General features: G+C 37.6%; 1 protein-coding gene across 1 annotated transcript in view; it reads right to left on the reverse strand.

The window, feature by feature from the left end:
* LOC150105763 (uncharacterized) overlaps window positions 1-25,699 on the reverse strand; it is a 167,830-nt gene that overhangs the window by 79,026 nt on the left and 63,105 nt on the right. The window contains exon 4 of the mRNA XM_090394549.1: window positions 719-874. Within this exon, the coding sequence (XP_090250675.1) occupies window positions 719-874 (156 nt within the window). The remainder of the gene's footprint in view (window positions 1-718; window positions 875-25,699) is intronic.

Below are 25,699 nucleotides of genomic sequence, written 5' to 3' on the forward strand. Positions count from 1 at the left end.
TGCTTTGCCATCCTCTTCTGTTTATACTATCTATTGTACCAAACATCAAGCTTTTGATAGTGTTACTGTTACCCATTCTGCAGACATGTCCAAACAGTTAAGTTTCCTTCAAATTACTTTCTGTATTAGAATCTTTTTTTTGCAGTTTAATTTTCTATACAGTTCTTCATTTGTTACTGCTTTTTTCTATCCTTCCAATTTGTTGTCTTTCTATAATCTTGCACACTATAGATCAGACACTATTGTTGCTTGTGGTCTATAAGAGGTATTTCAATTCTCTCCATATCTAAGAATCATTTCCCTTATCTGACCCCACATAAGGAACCATCGCTATGGCACATTAGGTCTAGCAGACCATGCTTTAGATACGTCTGCACACAGGATCTGTGTGCAGACGTATTTTTGTGCTCTGAAGATGCTGGATAGAATACCAGTGAAATATTAGCAATAAGTTAATAAATAGTTATTTTCTTATCAATCTATGTTCTCATCTATACTGTTAAAATTAATCAACATGTATGACAAACACATAAGCCTTCCCCCACACACAATAATGTTAGGCAATAAATACATCATGGTACATTATGAAACTTATGGAAACAACTACCGTGTTAGAGTAAAACTTTAGTTTAATATAAACCAAAATAAACACTTGCCGTTTTTTGTATATACTTTTTTGTATATTTAAAACTAGTCATCAATCTATTTTAACACTTACAGGCATTTTACATCTCAAGAACTGATTTTCGCAAGCAAGGCATCTTATCAGTGCATTTGGGCAGAGTTTGCGCATATGAGTAACATAATCCTTTTTGCTCACTTTGGAAGAGCACTTCTGGCACTGGACTCCAAATTCACAGTTTGCTTCATGGTCCTAAACAAAGTGCAGCATATTATTATTATTATTAATATTATTATGACAAAACAAAAAATATAGTCTTGGATAATAATATCAGCATGTAGTCTGATCAACTGATTTAACCAGCTGCACCCTAAGTAAATGCAAAAAACATATGACAAGAAGTGTACGGAATGTCTGATGTTCAAATATATAAAGAATTAGATAAATTTAGATGATAATACTAAACCACCCACTGTAAATTATATTAGACAGGAAATTATATTCTTATTTTAATCCTAGGCGCCTGCAGCCCATTTCTTTTGCTTCAAGGGCATTAAATTACCTGAAGAAAGACTGTTAGAGGTCAAATTCTAGTCACCAACTAGAGGAACTTTTTCTAGGCCTTTCCTTGAGCAGTTCCTGGGTTAGTTAATCTTTGGAATGGACAAGTAGAGTTTTGTCTCCTGGGAACTATATATATATATTTTTTTTTTTTTAATATAGACCAGTGGAGATTGAACTGCCCACTCAGTCTCCAAAAGTTAGATAGGGCTAAATGGCCTCGCCTACTCCCGTATACAAGAATAAAAAGGCGTTAGCTGATTTTTTTTTTTTTTTTTTTTATTTAATGACTTAAAAACCGAGGTAACTTATAAAGTTTTTTATGAGAATAATACAACTAGTTTCGGCTTATAACAGCCTTCATCAGGTATTCATTAAAGGAAGAGAATAGTAATAAACATTGAGGCATCTAAAAAACTGAAAATTACAGGTAAAAATCAACACATAATTGAAACAAAAAACATTGTATTTTTTAAGTTGTTCTAACTGAAGCGCTATTGTTTATTGCATGTGTGTGTGCAGGCTCTCGTGAACGCCAATACTGAATAACTGCAGTATGGCTATCTGGGATGTTATAACTCAAATTGCTGTTTAAGTGTTCAGGATTCAGGATGATTTCCCTGGATTCCACGATTTTTCTTTCGAACTCATCACCACAGCGAAAAATATTTTCTGATTTATCCCAGCAAACGGAGTGACTTTGGAGATTATCATTAGGATTGTTTGAGAAAAGAACATGACTTGACAACGCAGTTGCACGTGATCTTTTATAGGAGATGTCTCTCTTATGCTCCTCAATACGTTGTTCAATAGATTTGTTGATTTGTACAAAATAAGGGATATTGCAATCACACCATAATTTATATACACCTGGATATTTTAGGTTGTGATGAATAGGTTTTGGTGGCTGATAAGAGAACGGATTTTTGGAAGCGAGGTGAAGAACGTCCTGACGTTGTATTTTTTAAGGACCTTAGCCAATTTTTTCTGTGATAATGTATGGGATGGAGTGCTACCTTTAAAATTATTATTAGTTTCCGTGGTGCACGTTTAGACAGGAAATTCAGAGTATCCATTTTGTTTAAAGATAAGAGATAGGTGATATATATATATATATATATATACATACACATAATATATATATCTACTTAGTATATATATATATATATATATATATACTAAGTAGACCTAAAGTGAAACATCTCCCTATTCAGTATCCAGGAGTCTACAAGATTTTGTGTGAATGTGGCAAACCATATTACGGCCAGACAGCTAAATCCATCCTTTTACGAATGGAAGAACACCAAAGAGACATATCCTACAATAGGACCAGGGCCAGTGCTCTCTCTAGCCACGTTCTCTTCTGTATTAACTCAGATGAAGGCTGCCAACACCTCGTAGACTGGCCGCAAACTTCTAATATCCATGTGTGTTATGATGAACTCGAAAGAAAGATTATCGAATCTACAGAAATATCCCTCGATTCATCCCATATTAACAACAGCCTTAGCTACAATCTTTCTGATGCACATATTGCCACTGTCCAGTATTGGCGTACTCGTCACAGCTCACGCACGTAGTCAATTTCAATTGTAACTCCAGCACACATTCCTGTTTTAAAATGTACTATTGTCTTTTATTATTATTATTATTATTATTATTCAGGCCTCCATGGAGTCAAAAGACTCATTGTGGGAGGTCTTTCCTAAGAAACACAAAGTCTATCAAGATTCATTGAGGGGAGGTCCCCCCCCCCCCCCCTAAGAAACCCAAAGTCTATCATACCACGCTTTGAACTCATTGACCGTTCTTGCTCTCACCACTCCATCAGGCAATACATTCGATGGTTCAACCACCCTCCATGCAAAGAAACCTCTCCTCACCCTCTTGCTCACAGTTGCCTTTTGTAACTTCCAGGGATGACCTCTTGTCATCACTCCTTCCTGCTGTTCAACCAAGCAAAAGAATTCTCCAGTGTCAACCCTGTAACCACCTCTCAACAGTTTAAAATTAGATTATGCTACAAGTTTATATAGTTTAGAAAAGTTTCTACTAGATCTGGTGATGTAATTTTATCATGTCTCTGTTATTTTATATAATTCTTTGCTTGTGATACCTGAAGAAGTTGATTTATTCAACGAAACTAGGAGTTAAATCTTAACATTAAACCTTATTCTTTTTCATTCTCGGTATATAGTCATTCAAACTAATTTTTTATAACATTTTCTACTGAGTAAATATGAATGATAATATATATATATATATATACAGGGTGTTCGGGATAAATTTGACATATTTATAATTAATTATATTTTTCCGTAAGTTACATGTATTAACACACACTTCTCTTCATTTAAAAGTTTGGACCCTTCTTCATTCATATACAAGATATCAGAAAGGATTGATAGCTGGAACCCACCTGAATCATGGAAGAGAATAACTTGTATCATGATGATTCGTGCCCGCCATCAAAATAAGGATATTACGACTGCTGCCCAATGCTCCCTGAATACAGTAAAAATAATCAGGCATGAACTAGAGACTTGCAATGGTGACTACGAGGATGTAGCAAGAAGAAAGATCCCTAGCAGACGATCTGATTGCGTTCGTACAGCAGAATTCCTCGCAAATCTGCAGGAACAGGTGTTGAAGAACCCTGGCATTGGAATTCGGGCTTTGTTCGTGGAGTTGCTAACTGTAGTCAAGCCCTGGATAACAAGGGTAGCCAATGGTAGGCCGTATGTATGGCAGCAGGATTCGGCCCCTTGCCACACCTCTGGGAAAAGTCAAAAATGGTTGTCTGAAAATTTCTACGACTTCACCAGTCCAAATGTTTGGCCTCCAAACTCCCCAGACCTTAACCCCATGGATTATTTTGTATGGGGCGCAGTTGAAAAAGACACCAATCGCACTTCCAGTAATACAAAAGCCCAGTTAATGGATAAAATTAAAACAGTTTTTGCGGCCCTTCCCAGGGAGACTGTAGCATCAGCTTGTTCGAGGTTCCGAAGCAGAATTGAAGCTGTGATCGATGCTAATGGTGGTTATTTTGAGTAAATCTTGTTGATAGTATTGTAATTAACTCTGCCTGTAATGTTTTTTTGTCAATTCATTAAATTTAATAGATACAAAGAAGATTTTCTTTTTCCTTACGAAACTGTCAAATTTATCCCGAACACCCTGTATATATATATATATATATATATGACAGAATGATCATTGACTCGGTTAACATACATAGTTTTATGAAGAATTAAATGACTAGAACTCGGTTCTAGTCATTTAATTCTTCATTAAAAAAAAAAATATATATATATATATATAAAATAAATTTAATTTAATTTTAAAAAAAATTATTATTATTATTATTATTATTATTATTATTACGGGCAAGTTGAAGGAGTCCTTAGATTCATCGAGAGAAGCCCTAACCATCATGTCAAGAATTATCCAACATTTGCACTGTATCTATCATCCTTTTCTTGAACTCATTCACAGTCATGGCACTCACAACAGGCTCTGGCAACCAGTTTCATTCGTTCACCACTCTCCAAGCAAAAAACCTAGTTCTAACACCCTTGTTAACTACACTTTAACTCACATGGATGTCCCCTAGTTTTCCCACCAACACACCTGTTGTGAAAAATTTCCTATGAATTAATCTTTTAAAACCCTTCAGTAATTTGTATGTCTCAATCATATCACCCCTCTTCCGTTTCTGTAATCCACAAATCTTCGACCTGTTCTCGTAAGGTTCATTTCATAGATAAACCAAGGTGAGCAACCAAGATGATACTCTGTTACCATCTTGGTCACTTGCCTCTGGATCCTCTCGACCTCCTCTTCATCAACAAGAAGTCCTGCAATCCAGATCTGCAATAACCTGCTTGTCTCTGCTCGTCAAAATATACTACAGTAATCAAGTGATCTGATGAGCTACTTGAGCTACTTTTGCTATGTGCCCTAAACTTTCCACTAACACACCAAGTCTCTGGATTTGTCAATTTCCTGGAGTGCAGTTCCAACAATGTGGTAATACAGTTGGTAATCTTTTCACTCCAAATTGCACAACCTTACACTTTGCCACATTACACTGACATCCATTCTCCTTTGCCCAGTCTACCAACCTATCCAAATCATCCTGCAAAATTTTGACATCATCTGTATTAACTATTGCTCTACCCGACTTTGTATCAATGGCAAATAACTGAACAGTTCCTCTCAGATCCTTTACTATATAATTAATGAACAAATTAAACAGTAGCAGTCCAAGAACAGAACCCCGCAGCATGCCACTAGTCACAAGTCTTCTTCTGGACTCTACTCCTGAATAAACTACGCTTTGATATGTCTCCATCAAACACCCCTCCTATCCATCTCACCAACTCTATATGCATCCCCCACATGCCGCAGTTTACTGATTAGAATTCCATGTGATATCCTGTTAAAAGGTATCCAATTACCTTTATCCAACTCATCTGTCACTATATTATAAAACATGAGCAAGTTACTGAGGTATAACTTACCCTTCACAAAACCATGCTGCCACATGGTTTTGTGAAGGGTAAGTTATCCAATACTTTGACAACTTTTCCAATACTTTGACAACTCCTGATATGCTGATTGGTTGGTAATTTCCTACATCAGTCTTAGTCTCCTTTATGTAATGGAACTATTTTCCCCTCTTTCCACCCCCACTTGGGACTAACCCAGAGCTGAGACGTAGATTAAACAATATGGTCAAGGGCACTGAAAATTCCCTCGCGCTACAGTTAAAACTCGAGTTGGTATACCATCCATTCCCACAGCTGTATTCATATTAAGGTTCTGTAAGATGCTATGCACCTCCATTTCATTTACCTCAGTGCATATATAAGCCTTTGTCTCTCTCTCTCGTTACTGCAATATCTCCACCTGGATGATATCTTGCAAAGTATTCACTTAGTAATTCTACTATTTCAACTGATTCAGTTACCTCCCTACCATTGGAATTCCTTAAAATCATTCTGCCATATTACATTCTTTCTTTTACTGCAGCATATCAAAAGAACTGTTTGGGATTCTCTTTAGCCTGCATTGCTAATTCTTTTCATAATCTGCTTTTGCCTTTCTTACTACACTAGTTACTGTTTTGGCCTGTGCCTTGTACTGTTCATCTTGCAGGCCACCTTTCTGCTTAAATAGCCAGAATAGCATAATAGCTTAAATAGCATATAGCCAGAATGTGTCATGTCAGAAGAGAGAGTATTGAAATATGTAGATGCTTGGAAGGCATTTGAGGACAGAAGAGAACTGTATGCAAGAGACTGCTTGCATTTGAATCAGGAAGGACAAAGGCACATGGAGAGATTGCTGTTTTCTGAATGAGTCAGTGTGTCAATGCAGGTAAACTAGAATTCCCAGGGTGGATGGTAGCAGGGGGTAGCCTCTTGTGGGAATGGGTGCTTGGGGGAAGGGGGGGGCACATCAGATAACACTAAGTCCAGCGGGGGTCAAGAGGGAATAATGACAGGTATAGAAGCAGTGACATTTTTATGCTTTATAATAATGCCAGGGTATCCAAAATAAATGAGATGAATTGGTGGTGCTGATAACATCAGCCTGGCCAAAGATTATTGGGATCTCTGAGACGTGGTTGACGGAGGATGATATAATAACAGGAATTGAAGTAGCAACATATAATAGAGGGAACAAGAGGTTCAGGAGTTTTAGATTTGGTCATAGCGTCAGAACAGCTGCTAATAAGTGAGATGACATCTCTCCCACCAGTTGGAGAGTGATCATGTGGTTTTGACTTGGAAGATGAATAGACATGCAGGAGTATCAAAAAAAGGGGAACGTGGAATTATGTGGAATTATAAGGCAGGTGATTATAAGTCTTAGGTATCAACTAGGGCAGTTCCATGAAGGGCAGAATTGGAAGGCCAGGATATCATTAGTTCTTGGGAAATTGTGAATGAATATTTGTTAGCAGCAATAATAAGCTGTATTACACAAGGTGAAGAAGCGGACACAATTTGGTGTAAAGTGGATGACAAACAATATTAAATAGGAACTGCAGTTGAAAAAGAAATTATGGAAGAGATATAAGGAGAGGGAATGGAGGACAGATACATGAAGAATATAAGAGGCAGGCCAGGAGAGTGACTTGTATGGTGAGGAAGGCAAAACTGGAATATGAGAAGAGATTGGCACTAAGATCCAAAAAAATCCTAGGGAATTTTTTAGCTATGTGGCCAATAGGAGGAGAAATGATTGTGGAAGAATGACATTGTGGGATAAAAATGGTAACTGATGATAAAAATAGTAACTGATGCAGAGGATACAGTGGAGTTGTTCAATGATCACTTTATTGGAGTATTTCATCCTAGAGAAGAATGTTTTAATACATACTAGAGGGATAGGGCAGGTTCAGGGTTTACAGCTATGCAAGAGGAGAGTCTGTTGCAAATACTGAGTACTTTGGATATCAGTACAGCTGTGGGACTGGATGGTATTTCACTATAGGTTTTGAGATAATGTGCTAAAGAACTGAGAGTTCCATTCATCTGACTCTTCAATAAACGTCTGGCTGCAGGAAAGGTACCAAGGAATGGAAGAAAGGTAAGATAGTGTGGCTGCACAAGGGGGGGGGTAGTAGACTGGAAGTGTCTAATTATAGGCCAGTTTGTGTGTCATCAGTAGTTGTTAAGGTCTTGGAGAAATTAGTGAGGGACTATATACAGTGCTGGGCAGATGAGGGTAATGTTATCTGTGAGAATCAACATGGATTCTCACAGATTAACATGGATTTTTTAGGGGTGCTCTTGCTTTAGTAATATGATTGCCTTTTATAATAAAGTGACAAGAGCAGTTGATGAGGAAAAAGGTTTATACTGCCATTTTTTTGGATTTTGCAAATGCGTTTGACAGGGTGCCACATGATAAGCTGATATTTAAATTGTAGCACATGGGTTTAAATGTCAGATTAGTCAAATGGATTCAGGATTGGTTATCTGACAGGTATCAGAAAGTTGTGTGTGGTGGTGCAATATCAAGGAAGTAGAAGGTTATAAGTGGGGTTCCACAGGCCTCAGTACTGTGACCTGTATATTGTTCAACCTTTATATCAATGACACTGTCAATGGATTGTAAGGGGATATTCAGTTGTTTGCAGATGATGTGAAGCTGGGAAGGGTTATCAATTATAAAATGCAGATGTGGCAGCCATGCAAGAGGATTTGAATAAACTAGACAGATGGGCAAATGAATGGGGGACTTAAGTTTAATGCAGCAAAATGTAAAGTTTTGAAGTTTGGGATCCATCGATGGGATGATGCATACTCGATTGGAGAACTATACTGGAGGAAGTAAGGGAAACAAGAGATCTGGGGGGGGGGGTGATGATTGATAGAAAACTGAAATTCAGGGAGCATATTCCAAAGGTGGTGAAGGTAACCCAGAGGATTGCTGCAATACTGAAAAGGATGCTGAAATGCTGAGATAAAAGAGTTATCATTCCGTTGTATAAGACCCCCCCCCCCCCAATCAGACCACACTTAAACTATTGTTCTCAAATTTGGTCCTCAGGAGTTGAAGGGGATAAATTAACTGTGGAAAGTGTACAGAGACAGGTAACAAAGATGGGTTCAGGACTGTACAATGTCAGTTACGAGGGTCGACTGAGGGAATGCGTACTGCAGAGTTTGGTGGATAAAAGAAGGAGAGGTGACATGATCGAGACATTGGGGAGTTCTTTCACTTGGTGGAATGGCAGAAAGGAGCAATGATGGGGGGGGGGCTTCACTGGAAGTTATGAAAGGAACCTGTGAACAAGAGGGTGAGGAGTGGTTTCTTTGCATGGAGGGTGGTTGAACCGTGGGATGCATTGCCTGAGAGAGTGGTTAGAGCAAGAACAGTCATTAAGTTCAAGGAGTGGTATGATAGACTTTGTGTTTCCTAAGAAGGACCTCCCATGATGAGTCTTTTGACTCCATGGATGCCCGAATAATAATAATAACAATAGTAATAATTAAATTCCCTCCATAATTGTTTCATTTTTTGCATATCCAGCTTGATGATAATATTCATCCATTTAATTCCCACTTGAATTACTCTCCTGACTCTAGGTATGCAGTCTGCCATTATCTGCCTCAAACATAAGACCCTGACAATCAAACACTCCTTTACTACTTCCCATGCACTATCAACATCCAGCCCTTGCAGTTTTATATGACATGGCACCAATCCATGCAATCTCCTAAGCTTGTCATACTTATCAGTCCTGTAATTCCACATATACCCTATCTTAGCTGAAAATTCCACATATTTGGTCACCTCTCAGGTCAAGACCATATGCAATTACTAGATGAGCATGCTCTGATTCCAGCAATCTACGATGGACTGTCATGTCAGAAAAATTAATCCCACTAGCTGCCAAGTCTCCATTTAAGTCTACAGCAGACACTCTTAGATTCATTTTGCTTTACCTAACTAGTAAACGATCTTAAGTGTAGTTTTCCTTTTCAACTACTTTTTTTTTTCTGTCAGGAGAAAAGGTACCCATCTCCCTAAACTTCATTAAAATCGTATTAACAGTGCCCAAACCAACACCATATTCATTGGCAATTTGTCTTTGAGTCATGGATGTGTGTTGAGAAAGAGTATATCTTTTTGAACTTTCTTAGAGATGTATCCATTTTATACACAGCTATATTTTGTAGCTATATATTTATAGCTACACAAAATAAATAAAAACCCTATGAATATCAACTTATTTACACTATTCGAAATGCATAGTACTATTAATAAACATTGTAGAGGCAGTTAAAACATGCAGCACCTAACCAAAATAAAATTGTTTGCTACTATATGTGCGCACGCACGCATGCACACGCACACACACAGCTTGAGCTCATTATGAGTAAAAGCTGAAGGATGGAGAATGGTTGCTGAACCCTTTGGGAAAGAACTATCTTTCCCAAAGGGAGTTCAACCTACTCCCTTTGGGAAATAAAAGTCATCAGAGGATTTTTTTTGTTTGTTTTAATCCTTTATGTGATCGTGAGCAAACACTTACTACAAAAATTGTTGTATTCAAAGCACTTATTTCTGAAGTACAATCATATCTTGACTATTGAAGCAGATATGTTCCACATCACTTTGCTAACAGAAATTTTGTTATTAGAGCTAAAAATAACACAGAATGAACAGGGATACATTACTATATATAAAAATAAACAAGTTCAAGAAAAAAACATATTTAAAATAAAATGCATATTAAAATCAAATAAAATTAATTAAGAAATTTATTGCAAGTAAAAATTGAAAATTAGGTAATAACCAAACATATAAATGTTGAATACCAGTTACTATTCTCTGTTTGAATTTGAAGGTTTCTTCAAAAATGAATCTAATGCTGATTGCTTTTTCAACTGCTCATTTAACATCTGCTTATAGTAATGTAATATTTTATGCATACTTCTCTTCACTTAACTTCATAGAGTTTGGATCATTTTCTACTAGCCTTATTACTAGTAATGATTTTTACTAGCAATAGTACTAGTAAATCATGCATTTCTAATGCATGATTTGCTAATTTAAGCAATCATCCATACAAATACACTTGATATTTTATACATCTTCTCTATAACAAGTACTTTAAGTGTGTGTTTATTTACTTGCATCATTTTTAATAATATATTATAGAAATGCTTCAATTTTATGTCTGATTTAAAATTGTCCTCAAACTTGATTGCACCAATCCAAACTGCTAAGTCAATTCAAATTTCTAGTTATCAGCTTCTGCTTTTTTTATTATGTCCATCTTGCTGCTAAACTTAACCTTTCCTGTTCCCTTGACGTACTGCTCAGTTATATGTTAAGAAGTTTCCAGTTGTAAATCTGAATGGGATGGTGAAGACATTACACACCAAGAGGACATTAAAATGCATGTAAAAAAATGCCAGAAGTATTAGAAATAAAGGAAAGGAGAAGAATTTTTGACATTATCAGCTCAACTTGACCAAAAATTATTGTCATCAGTGAGTCGAGTAGGCAGAAAATGATATAGTTATAAGAATGGAATGTAAGTAATATTGTATTTTCAGAAAGAACAGAGAGAATAGGATAGGATAGAAGGAAGGACATTACCAATGATAAATGAAGAACCAGCACAAATCAAAGTTAAGGAGGATTTTAGATGTGGGGGAAATGTTTTATCTGAGGCCATCTGGTGTGAATAAAGGTAAATAGGACAAAAAAAAACCATTGGTTGCTACTACACGTGACTGGGGGGGGGGGATCCAGAGAAAAGTGTGCATCTATCTGCCATGCACTGGTACATGCAGAATGAGCAATTATTATGGGAGACGGAGGAAAGAGTACATGGCAAGATAGAAATGCAATTTATACAATTTATACTAAGAGATAATTATGTGAAACAGCATGTGATGAAGGAGACTAGGGATGTGAGAGTGTTGGATCTGGTAACTGCATCAGATGTATCATAACCAAGTTAGCCACACTGCCTCTCAATACTTGTTCTGGTTGCTAAACATGTGGAATTCGCAGTCAAGAAAGCATTTATGAGGGAACTACAAATCTGGTAATTATGACAAACTTAGCAGGTAGCTTGAAGCAGTGCCATGGCTTAAGAAGTTACAACGAAAAAATATCATTTAGTGTATGGGAAGTGGTTAAGGATTGTTTCAGAGCAGCATTATCAGATTGCATTTGCAGGGTAAGGAAGATAAAGCAAGTGTGTTGGGGGGGGGGGGGGGCAGGTAATGGAAAAGTAGCAATATAAAGTAGATATGCCAAAAAAAGGTATATCTGCTTTATATCATTGTGGAAGGAATTATATATATATGAAAAAGTGAGGAAAAAATGTATAAAAAAAGGGGAGGGGGGATAAGCATGCTCATAAGCAATACAGGGTAAAGATAAGAAGAAAGATAAGAAGTATGAGAAGGAGCATTAAATCAGATTATGAGAGAAAATAGCTAAGTAGGCCAAAGGAGATCATAAGCAGTTTTTTCACTAGGTGGCAAGTAAAAGGAAGAATGATTATAGAAGGATAACTGTAATCAATAATGATGGTAAGAAGGTGAAAGAAGCAGAAAAAAAAGTTGAATTACAATATTGAGTATGGGTGGCATTTAAGCCCATGTACCAAAAAAATCCACAAGAAAATTCAGAGTACTTCTGATGAAGTTCTTTAATCTAATCTCAACTCTAAGCAAGGTTTCGAGGAAGTGGAAAAGATAGTTCTATTATATTAAGAAGGAACCAAAAAAAAGTACCAAATTACAGACAAAATTAGTATCTCAGGAATGGTGGTTAAATATTGATAAAGTTGGTTAAAGGTAGAATACAGATATAGTCAGGTAGGAATATGATTCTCTATGTTGGACAGCATGCATGCATGCATGCATGGTTGCTTTGTAAAATGTACCCCAAGACTCCATGGAGTCAAAGCCTCATCTAGGAGGTCCTTTTATCATACACACACATCACACAGTGCTTTAAACACACACTCAAATTCTCTGCAGACACCACACTCTCAGGCAAGGCTCATTCACAACTCTGCAAGAAAAAACCTGTTTCTCACTCCCTTACTAACACCCTCTTTATACAGTTTCCAGGGATGACCTCGAATTCTCCCCTGATCTCCCACTATTTTCTGTAGACCCTCTCCTGCATTGATCCTATAACAACCCTTTACTAACTTGTAGGTCTCTATCATATCTCCCCACTTCCTCCTGTCCACCAGACTCTGCAAGTTGCATCTTCTCAATCTTTCCTCATACTCGACATTCCAGAGGTTAGAAACTACCTTAGTCAGTCGCCTCTGAACCCTTTCCAACATCTCTTCGACCTTCTGAAAACCAGGTGACCAAATCTGGGCACAATAGTCAATGTGTGGTCTAATCAAAGCCTTATGCAATGACCGAGAATCTCCCTACTTCTACAAGACAGTGTCCCCCGCATCATTCCCAGAAGCCTTTGTGTTGTTGTGTTGTCTTCACAATTTTTGCTATGTATCCCATAAATTTCAGATCCTTATCCACTATCACCCCCTAGATCTCTTATTTCCTCCACCTCCAACAATATATCCTCACCAAGCATAAATTCTGCATCCCAACTTTGTTTTCCAAATTTTAAATCCTTACATTTTGTAAGGATTTAAAATTTAAAATCCTTACAACATTGAACTCATATTCCCATTTGCTTGCCCAATCACTCAATTTATTCAAGTCTTCTTGCAAGGCCACAACATCTTCAGTACTCTTTATGGTTCGTCCCAACTTTGCATCATCTGCAAACAATTGAATATCTCCATCCAAATCTTCGCCAATATCATTAATATACAAGTTAAATAGTAATGGCCCTAAAACAGATCCCTGAGGCACTCCACTAGTGACTTTCCTTTTCCTGGATATTGCACCCCCATACACAACTTGTTGATACCTATCAGATAGCCAGTCTCCAATCCAATGCACTAATCTAATATCCAACCCCATCTGCTCTAGTTTGACTGTCAACTTATCATGAGGTACTCTATCAAAAGATTTTGCGAAATCCAAGTATATTATTGTGTATCCTTCTCCTCTGTCCAAGGAAGCAGTCACTTTATTGTAATAAGTAAGTAGATTACTAAAACACGACCTCCTTTTAGCAAATCCATGCTGTCCATCAAAGATTATACCATTGTTGTCAACCCAACTCTGGATCCTAGTTCTCACAAGCTTCTCCAACAACTTAACCACAACACCTGACACACAGATAGGCCTATAGTTTGATGCTTGAGTTCGATCACCTCCTTTATGAAGTGGCACAATCTTGCCCTCCTTCCACTCTTTAGGGACTTGACCAAGTGCAAGACTCGTATTAAAAAAATATGTCAAGCAGGTGTCAACTCTCTGGCACATTCCTTCAGAATATGCGGTGATATATTATCAAGTCCCACAGCCTTATTTACATCTAGTTTACTCAACTCCCGAAACACCTCTTGCTCACTTACAGTCAGTCTCTCCTCCCCATCATCAACTGCTCTTAATCTCTCCATGAAGTCACATTCACAAGATTGAAAGATCTTTATGAACTGCTCATTAAGTATCTCCACCACACACTTTGCAACAGCTGTCTTTATACCATTTCCTCCAATCAATGTCATCCTTCCATAATCATTCTTTCTTTTGCTGGCTACATATCGAAAGAACTCCCTAGGATTCTTTTTGGCTTCATTAGCTAACTGCTGTTCATACCTCTCTTTAGCTACTCTCACCAACGAAGTCACCCTCCTTGCCTGGTCTTTGTAGACCTCATGAAATTGGTTACTTCCACTTCTCTTATGCTGCCTCCACAATGCCCTCTTTCTCTGTATTGCATGCTTAATCTCTTTATTCATCCATCTCACACCTACCTTATTTAACCTTCTCACCCATGGTATACATTTAGACATTGCATCTACTAATATTTTTTGAAAATCCCCCAAGCTGCATTGATCTCTTTTCCAGCTAACTCCTCATTCCATGCTACACCTGCAAGCTGTCTCCTGAGCTGTTCATAATCACCCCCCTTGTAGTTCCACATATAACATTTTTTCACAGGGGTCCTTGCACTGCTGGCAACCACCCAAGTAATCACCTCATGGTCACTTTCACCAATTTGTGGATGATTTAATACCTCATTGATAATTACATCCTCCGATGAGATGACCAAATCCAAGACCCTTAATCCTCGTGTGCCCTCTGTTACATACTGTCTGAGGTAGTTATCCCTTAAAAACTCAAGAAACTCAATTTCTTTACTTCCAGTTGCTATCTCTTCATTCCAGTCTATATTGCCACAATTAAAATCATCCATAATGATCACCCTTTTCTTATTTGCTTGGCTTATTTGACTATACATTTCACTATCACCACCATCCACATTACCAGGTCTATAACAACATCCCACCAAGTATTTGATTCTATTCACCTCTATCTCATACCATACTGCCTCAAAATCACTGGCCCCATTTCCCTCTTGCATCTCTACCTTGTATGGACATAACTCTTTCTCTATCATCAATAGCACTCCCCCTCCCTTTTTACCCCTTCTATCCTCATGAAACACATCATACCTTTCCATCTCTATTCCTGTCAGGATGTCATCCTCATCTAACCATGTCTCACTTATTCCGACAATTTCTGGGTGCACAGACGCAATTAGTGCAACCATTTCATCCGCCTTGTTTCTTATACTTCTAGCATTGGTATACAAACGCAACAACTCATTTGTGGATCTACAGCTAGTTCCACTGATACCACTCACTCGATGTGATCTCTCCATGCTGGACTGGGGCCATTTCCCTTTCTGCTTCTTCATTTTAGAACCCTTTGCAATTCCATCTGTTTCCTTTTGATCCCTGATCATCCCATTACTTTCCTGCCTACACATGCTCTCACCTCCTCTTGGAGCATCCACCTTTCTCACGCTGTGTATCCCTGTCCACCCTGAGCCTCCCCGTTTCCCTGCTCCTCTTGCACACCCATTCTCTCATTTTCTATACTCATACCACTCACTTCCCCATTCATTTCCACTCCTTCAATCTCTCCTGCTCTTCCACATCACTCCCCTCTCGATCTGATTCATTCTCTCTATTCACTTCTCCACTTTCCAGCAGCAGTCTCTCCAAGTGACTCACACCATAACCACTCAAATGCAGTCCATCGCTCCCATACAGCTCACTTCGTCCCTCAAACTCATTTCACACATTAACAAACTGTACTCCCATCTCCTCACACATTTCAGCCAGAATATCATTCATAATCCTTGGTCTCTGCCTCATTTCACGACAATCATACCTAGGCAACACACTGACTACCCTTCCTGTCACACTATTCTCTTTTATCTTTCCAAGCAGTCTCCTGACATTCATTTTGACATGCTCTTTGTTCTCTCTCAAATCATTTGTACCAATTAATACAATTAACTCTTTTGCTCGTTTCGACCTCATATTCATTGCCTCAATCACTCTACTCATTTTACCGCCTGGAAAATATACCTTGTGCATTTTATCCTCTAGCACATCTTTAATAATGGAGTCGCCATACAATGCCACTCGCTCATCTTTTGTTAACTCTTTCATGCCATCATGATTTATTTTAATAGTTTTGACCTGAATTCTTTTAATTTCATTCCGCATCCATTTAATTTCTTGCTTCATCCAATCCAATTCACCTTCCGAACCTCGCGACACATTCTCTCTATCATTAAATCTTTCTAACTTTCTAACTCTCGACCCCCTCTTCTCACTTTCCCTCTCATTCATCCTTCTTTGTTTCTGTACTTTCGGTCCAACATACGTCCAACTTTCACTATCATTCTTCTCACTTTCACTCTCACATATCTTTCTTTGTTTCTGTACTTTCGGACTAACATGCATCCAACTTTCGCTATCATTCTTCTCACTTTTACTGTCATTCATCTTTCTTTGGTTCAGTACTTTCGTTCCAACATGCATCCAACTTTCGCCATCATTCATTCTTTCGATTTTTTTTACTTGCGATTTCTGCGAAAACCATGCTGTCCCCCATAAAGTATCCCATTTTTATCTATCCATTCCTGTATTCTCCTCTTGACTATTTTCTCCAAGAACTTGAAAACGATTCCTGATATGCTGATTGGTCGGTAATTTACAACAGCAGTCTTGGAGCCTCCTTTATGTAGTGGAATATTTTCCCCTCTTTCTACCCCCTCGGGACTAACCCAGACCCAAGACTCAAATTAAACAAAATGGTCAAGGGCACTGACATTTCTTTAGCTGCGTCATGTATGACACAAGCTGGTATACCATACGATCCAACAGATGTATTGACATTGAGGTTTTGTAATAGACTATTCACCTCCACTTCATTCACCACCATTCCCGTATAAGCTATTGGTTCAATCATTCCGGCAATGTCACCACCTGGATGATATACGCTTGCAAAGTGCTCACTCAGTAATTCCACTATATCAACTGATTCGGTTACCTCCCTACCAACGGCATTCTTTAAAATTATTCTGCCGGATACATTTTTTTCTTTTACTTGCAACTATCAAAAAATCTGTTTAGGATTCTCTCTAGCCTGCATGGCTAATTTTCTTTCATAACCCGCTTTTGCTTTTCTTACCACACTCGTTACTCTTCTGGCCTGCGCTTTATACCATTCATGTGCCTGCAGGTCACGTTTCTCCTTAAATTCCCTCCATAGTTGTTTCTTTTTTGCAGGTCAAGCTTAATGGTGTTATTCATCCATTCAACCCCCCCCCCCCCTACTTGATTTACTATTCAAACTTTAGGTATACAGTCAGCCATTGCCTCCTACAAACATTCCTTAACCACCTCCCATGCAATATCAACATCCAGTCCTTTTAGTTTTACATGTCATGGCGCTGAACTAAGCAAACTTCTAAGCTTGCCATACTTACCAGCCCGGTAATTTCACATATACCCTGTCTTAATTGAAAATTCCATACATTTAGCCATCTCCCAAGTCAAGACCCTATGATCACTCTCACCAATTGGTGGCAACATGGTCATATTCATTACAGCCAATTTCTCAGATGCAATTACTAGGTCAAGTACTCTCTGACCCCTAGTATTTTCCATTACATGCTGTTGCAGATAGTTATCCCTTAATACCTGCATAAAATCCAATTCTTTCCTCCCATGTGTCCTCTCCTGCTTCCAATCAATGTTACCATAATTGAACTCCCCCATAATAATTACCCTCCTTCCACTCATTGCTTCTATTTGCTTATGCATACTGTCTCCACCGTCTATTCTATCACCTGGTCTATAGCAGCACCCAATTGTATATTTTGTTCTTCTAGCCTCAATCTCACACCAAATAGTCTCAAATGTGCTCTTTTCTCTATCCTGCAGTTCAACTTCTATTCTCCTTGGCTGCAGTTCATCAGCTATCATCAATAACACTCCTACCCCACACTATATCCCTCACATTCAATCCCACTAGCTATATCATCTTCTGTCAGCCATGTTTCACTAATGCCAATAACCTGTGGCCTGGAAGAGCCAACCAAGGCCAAAAATTCTTCCTTCTTGTTATGCATGAAGGAAGAATTTTTGAAATGAAATGTAATGCAAGCCTGTTTGTCCCACCTCTATTTTGATGCCTTATACTAACTATCCCATTCTGATTTGTTGTCCTTCATACTTGCTCGGGCATATTATACACATTCATACACTCAACTGCCTCCCTAAAATCTGTATATCTACTTCCCTTCCCTTCCTCAATAACTCTAGTTTACCTGATTCTGCACATCCACTTCATTCAACAACACTTTTGCAAGTCTCTGCACACCAAATCCATTCAGATGCAAACCATCCATCTTATATAAATCCTTTTGCCCATCAAACTCACTCCACACGTCCACAAACTCCCCACCACTCCTTCTGCATAACCTGCACATAGATTCATTTGCAATTATAGCCATCCTTCTCATCTTTTCTCCGTCATACCGTGGTAACAGACTCACTCTCCTAACTCTCTTCTTTGGCTACCTCTAGTAATTCCTACAAGTCCTCTCTCATAGCCATTTTATCCCCATTTAAGGCATTCTTTCCTGCCAACACTCCTCACTCTCACCAACATGATCTCCATTTAGTAAATCCATGCTGTCCATGAAAGATAATACCATTGTTGTCAACCCAATTCTGAATCCTAGTTCTCACAAGCTTCTCCAACAACTTGACTACAACACCTGACACACAGATAGGCCTATAGTTTGATGCTTGAGTTGTATCACCTCCTTTATGAAGTGGCACAATCTTGCCCTCCTTCCACTCCTTTATTCATCCATTTCACACCTACCTTATTTAACCTTCTCATCCTTGGAATACATTTAGACATTGCATCTACTAGATGGTTTTGGAAAATCCCCCAAGATGCATTGATTTCTTTTCCAGCTAACTCTTCATTCCATGCTACACCTGCAAGCTGTCTCCTGAGCTCTTCTTAATCATCCCCGTTGTAGTTCCACATATATCCTTACCTGGGTGGGTGATTTGACATTTCATTTATAATTACATTCTCTGATGAGATGACCAAATCCAAGACCCTCAATCCTTATGTGCCCTCTGTTGCATACTATCTGAGGAAGTTATCCCTCAAAAACTCAAGAAACTTCCAGTTGCTATCTCATAATTTCCAGTCTATACTGCCATAATTAAAATTGCCCATTATGATCACTCTTTTCTTATTTGCTTGACTAATTTGATTATACATTTCATAGTCACTACCATCCACATTTCCTGGTCTATAACAACATCCAACCAAGTATTTCATTCCATTCACCTCTATCTCACACCATACTGCCTCATAACCACTGGCACTAATTCTCTCTTGCATCTCTACTTTGTATGGACCTAACTCTTTCTCTATCATCAATAGCACTCTCCTCCTCCCTTTTTATCCCTTCTCTCCTCACGAAACACATCATGTCCTTCCATCTCTATTCCAGTCAGGATGTCATCCTCTTTCAACCATGTCTCACTTATTCCAACAATTTTTGGGTGAACAGACTCAATAAGTCAACCATTTCATCTGCTGCCTTGTTTCTTACACTTCGAGCATTTGTATATAAACACAACAGCTCATTCCTGGATCTACAACTAGTTCCACAGTGCTGTCAGTGGATCTACAGCTAGTTCCACTGATAGCACTCATTCGATGTGATCTCTCCATGCTCAACTGGGGCCATTTCCCTTTCTGCTTATTCATTTTGAAACCCTCTTCAATTCCATCTGGTTCCTCGTGATCCCAGGTAATCCCATTCCTTTCCTGTCTAGACATGCTCTCTGATCCTCTTGGAGCATCCACCTTTCTCACGCTGTGTACCTCTGTCCACCCTGAGCCTCCCTGTTTCTCTGTTCATCTTGCACACCCATTCTCTCATTTTCCATACTCATGCCACTTACTTTCTCATTCATAACCTCCTCTTCAATCTCTCTCTGTTGTACTCTCCTGTTCTTCCACATCACTTCCCACTTGATCTGATTCATTCTCTATATTCACTTCTCTACCTTCCAGCAACAGCCTCTTCAAGTGACTCACACCATAACCACTCAAATGCAGTCAATCGCTCCCATACAGTTCACTTCTGCCTTCAAACTCATTCCACACATTAGCAAATAGTACTCCCCCCTCTCCTCACACATTTCAACCAACATACCAATGCACGCCTCATCTCACCACAGTCATACCTAGGCAACATGCTTACTACCCTGTAATATAATATAATATAATATATATAATATATATATATATATATATATATATATATAATATGAAAGATATCATATATTTTCAATGATTCAAAATTTTTGCTCATTTTGAAGATTTTTTAAGGCCTGTCCCCCCCCCCTCCCTCTCCTTATCCTCTCCTGGAACTCAATTGCATAACTACTCTAAATTTCTACAGGTTTGAAAGCTTTTCTAGACAGTATGCAAAATATTACTTCATTTTACCATTTTGACAAAAGAAATACGGCCATAAGATTGTTGTATCTTGAAGCTTCTAATTTTGTACTATTTCTTTGCAATCTAAAATTAGCTGTTCTACTGTCTGCTGAAATTATTTGAAATTTTAGAAATAATATGCTATATTTTCACTATGCAAAATTATATATATGCATACCACACAAAAGAAAGTTCAGTAGTATTATTTTTGTGTGTTTTTCTTAAAAAAATCTTCTAAATATTACTACTTCTACTGCTGGTTGCTATTTCTGAAATAATCTACGTCTTATAAGTACTTGATAATATCCTCTTACTTGGAGGAAAAGCTAAAGGTTTATAACTCTCACTGCTATTGAGAAAGAAAAGAGAGAACACTAAAGTGCCTCAAGCTGTAGTGAAGAATACATCAAGAATGTCTTGTTTCCTTTTCAATTGTTGATTAGCAGATATTATTATTATTATTATTATCCAGGCCTCCATGGAGTCAACAGACTCATTGTGGGAGGTCGTTTTTAGGAAACACAAAATTTATCATACCACTCCTTGAACCCCGCTGACTATTCCTGCTCCAACCACTCTTTCAGGGAATGCATTCCAAGGTTCAACCACCCTCCATGCAAAGAAACCACTCCTTACACTCTTGTACACAGCCTCCTTTTGTAACTTCCAGGGATGGCCTCTTGTCATCACTCCTTCCTGCTGTTCAACCAAGCGAAAGAACTCCCCAGTGTCAACCCTGTAACTGCCTCTTAACAGTTTAAAAGTCTCGATCATATCACATCTCCTTCTTCTATCCACCAAACTCTGCAGTCCATGTTTCCTCAGTCAATCCTCATAATTCATATTATACAGTTGTGAAACCATCTTTGTTATCCGCCTCTGTACCCTTTCCACAGTCAATTTATCCCCCTTCAATCCTGGGGACCAAATCTGAGAACAATAGTCTAAGTGTGGTCTGATCAGGGTCTTATACAATGGAATGATAACTCTTTTATCTCTGCAGGTCAGCGTCCTTCTCAGTATTGCAGCAATCCTCTGAGTTACTCTCACCACCTTTACAATATGCTCCCTGAATTTCAGTTTTCTATCAATCGTCACCACCAGATCTCTCTCACCTCCATCACAATATTAAACAGAAACGGACTTAATGCTGATCCTTGATGCAAGCCAACTGTTACTTGAAAACTTTCTGTCTGTCCCAAACAGGTCCGAACACTTGTCTTCACATTTCTGTACATTTCCCGCACCAACCTGACATATTTCTCCGGCACCTTCTTCTCCCTCAGACACCTCCAGACTTCTTGCCTTGGCACTCTATCGTATGCTTTCTCCAGATCAATAAATACCAGATGTAGCTCCCTTTGTTTCTCTCGATATTTTTCCATCATCTGCCGTAACCCAAAGTGCAAAAAACAGTAGATTACTATATAAAGAAAAAATTTAGTGATATGATTAAAGAATTTCATGTTATTCTCTATAAAGCAAAGTCGATCAAGCACATTCTTAAGGAAATCTGTGAAGTATTCTTCGATTTCAATTTGAACAAAAATAAAAATAACATAATCGAAACATCGACAGCCGGTTTTATTTATTATTTTTTTAAAATAATATTTCAAATAATTATCATGAATTAATTTCTTCGAGAACAAAGAAAATGTTTTGTTGAGTAAGCAATTCGAAAAAAAATTAGCATAAAAAAATTAAAAATGAAATTGGTTCTCCAAGGTAAAGCAATATTTAAATGAAGAAATTATGCAAGGATCTTTATTTTGTCCAGGCATTAAAATTGTATTGTACAATAAAAAGAGAAAACAAAAATATAAATAATTTCTATTTTAGTCTATCCAATATAGCTAAGGTCCAGTTACCCAGCATAGAACAAGGAACTACGTTTCTTGTTATAGGCAACTGAGACGAACCTATGAATCTGAGATAATCCGATTAAGTGTCCTCTTCAGTGTGAGGGTTTATCACACACCTTCTAAATAGCATCACGACCAAATTGCACTTCTTATCCATGTTCTTTCAACAGGTAGGCTGAATCATATCCAGATTTAGCTGGACGTCTACAGACATCCTAGCTGTTTGGGAGGTTAAATACCTACAACAAAAATTATATAGTTGTTCTTTCTTGTAGTTATATAAGTTGCTTCAATATCATTTTTGTTCTAGGTGTTTATCAGAACTTTTCAGTCCCCCCCCCTTGTAGGCTAAGAAAAATGAAGATATAAATAGTTGAATTACTAAATGAGGCATTTTGCAGGGATGTACCATCTAGGTGGTGAACATTGCAATGCCAGATGTGACATTGACTGACAGGAGAATAGAGGTTGAAGAAATGCAGGTGCTTAGAATATTGCAGAACTCAATATGAACACAGCTATGGGATTAGATGGCATATTGGCCAATATATTGCTAGAATGTGCAAGGAAATTATCAGCTCCTCTGACCAAGCTGTTTAATTTAAGCCTCAGTAGTGGGAAGGTGCCACTGGAGTGGAAAGAGGACAACATAGTCCCATTGCATAAAAGAAACTCCAAGACAGAAGTAGCCAACTATAGGCCAGTGAGCATCTCAGGAGTGGTGGTTTAGGAATAAGAGAAATTAATGAAAGACAACATTCAGGACTGGGTGGATAGGAATATGATACTCTAAAAGGGACAACATGGTTTTGTGAAGGGTAGGTATTATAGTGATACTGCTAGACTTCGTAAAAGCATTTGACAAGATTCCACACAGAACTCTATTGCATAAATTGGGTCAAATGGGGATGGATATAAATCAGTACTTGGTCCTCTGTTATTTAATTTGTATACTGTAATATAAGAAATAATTTGACAAGACTAAACTGAGAAGAGCAATGGTAAATTAAGGTGATGCAGACATCATGCAAGAAGACTTAAATGTACTAGCAATATGAGTAAAGTAAATGGCCACCAGTTTAATGTGGCCAAGTATAAAGTAATGCATTTTGGAAAGAGATCAGAAGCTGTGCACTATATTGATGGAACTGAACTGCAGGAAACTGATGAGGCCAGTGAATTGGGTGTTATTGTGGACCAAAACAGCACATCAGATTACATGATTGTTGAAGAACAACTAACAAGCAGAGATAGAGAGGTTATTGTCCTCTATATAAGGCCACATCTGGACTACTACACACAGATCTTTTGGCACTACTTTAATAACTGAATGTGTTATCAACTACTGCCATTCATATTCCTTAATTAATTATGAATTATTTTACAAAAGCTTTTTATTGTTCTACATCTTCTTTTTCAGCTTGCAGAGGCTCTTATTTTGTTAATTAACATATCTCTCTCTCACTCTCACAAAGTATGCATCTGTTTTGTGCATGGTACAGCAAATTAAAAAAAAAAAAGGATTATTTAGAATTCATAATTTTTCTACCACTGTCTTTATGGGGGGTGAGAGTTCTGATAAACACTTAGAACAAAAAATGATATTAAAGCAACTGATATAACCAAAAGAGAGAACATACAAGGATATAAGAATATAAGTTACCTTCATAACTCTACAACTAGTATGTTCTTTCTTGTGGTTATATCAGTTGCTTTAATATCATTTTTGTTCTAGATGTTTATTAGAACTTTTCAGTCCCCCACTTCCCCTCGTAATGACATATTTATATAATTAATTAAATAATTATGTAAGAAATGAATTTTAGTTTCAAGTTTTAATACATAATAAATGAGTATTTTAATATCATAAGGTTTACAAATGCCTAATTATACTTATAGTTACCTAATTATATAACAGTTGAATGAAAATGACATCCTCACAAGAAATGGAAGGATAGAAATGACAACAAGGGAGGACTGATGCTGATGAAAGCAGAGGAATTATGACACATAAGTGACACATATCAGTTGCTCCAATTTGTCAGATTTGATTTCGTGAACCAGTTATTAAAAATTAAAAATGAAATGAGGAATATGCAGAGTGATGTCACATGTCTAGAGGAAACTAATGAAAGTGTGCAAGAGAATAGAATGAAAGAAAAAAGAGTAAAAGAGGTGATGAGTCATTCCAGGATTGCAGCATATGGAGATTCCATAGTTAGAGGACTACATACTGAGAGAGTGCATAAAATTTCCTATCCAGGAGGGAGAATGACCTAGGATAATTATCCTTTTTCTCCTTTCATGCTTACACAATGATCTGAATACATTATGGAAAATTATGGAGACAACTACCATGTTAGAGCAAAACTTTAGTTTAATATAAACCAAAATGAACATACCCATTTTGACCTTCATATCAAGTTCATCATCTGGAGCATATACATATATACAGAGAAACAAGCTACACAACAATCCACATGGTTTGCTCAAGTTACTGACCAACCGTTACAACAATTATTGGCCTGACCTCTGGTGAAAAAAAAAAACTTTACTACATCAAAGCTAGAGCCTTATTATTATTATTATCTATTTGGTTACAAAATTAAATTGGGCTGGATAGCAACATGTATATATAAATATATTTAAACTGTGATTATACATACAAATATCAACAAATTGGTATGGAATAGTTTCCAATAAAAGATGAAAATTGCTTCTTAAAGTCCTAAAGTGCTAGATACTAAGTAGGCTGAATATCTGCCATCCAAATTCTTGGAATTTGTATGGCATTACTGTTGAGATTAAGGTGTTAATCAGAATTTCACAGACTTCTTTAAATTTTCTTTCATACCCAGTGTTTGGATGATGTAAAGAGCAGGTACGTTTCCAATCAATTTGGTGTAGGGTGTTGAGAGCATGATTTGAGAGGCTGGCTTCACCTAAATTATATTTAATGTGTCTTTTGTGTTCCTTTTTACTTACAGGGATTGTACGTCCGGTTTCCCCAATATAAGGTAAGTTACAGGTGCAGTAGATGCAATAAACTCCAGGATATGCCAATGGGAGGAGAGGATCCTTAGAGGAGTTGAATATGTTTTTTAATTTTATAGGTGGTTTAAAAGTGGCATTGAGATTATAATGGTGTGGGATTCTATTGA

Source organism: Typopeltis vanoorti, chromosome 6, assembly GCF_054136105.1.
Source record: "Typopeltis vanoorti isolate ZY-2024b chromosome 6, IOZ_Tvanoo_1.0, whole genome shotgun sequence".
Classification (NCBI taxonomy): domain Eukaryota; kingdom Metazoa; phylum Arthropoda; class Arachnida; order Uropygi; family Thelyphonidae; genus Typopeltis; species Typopeltis vanoorti.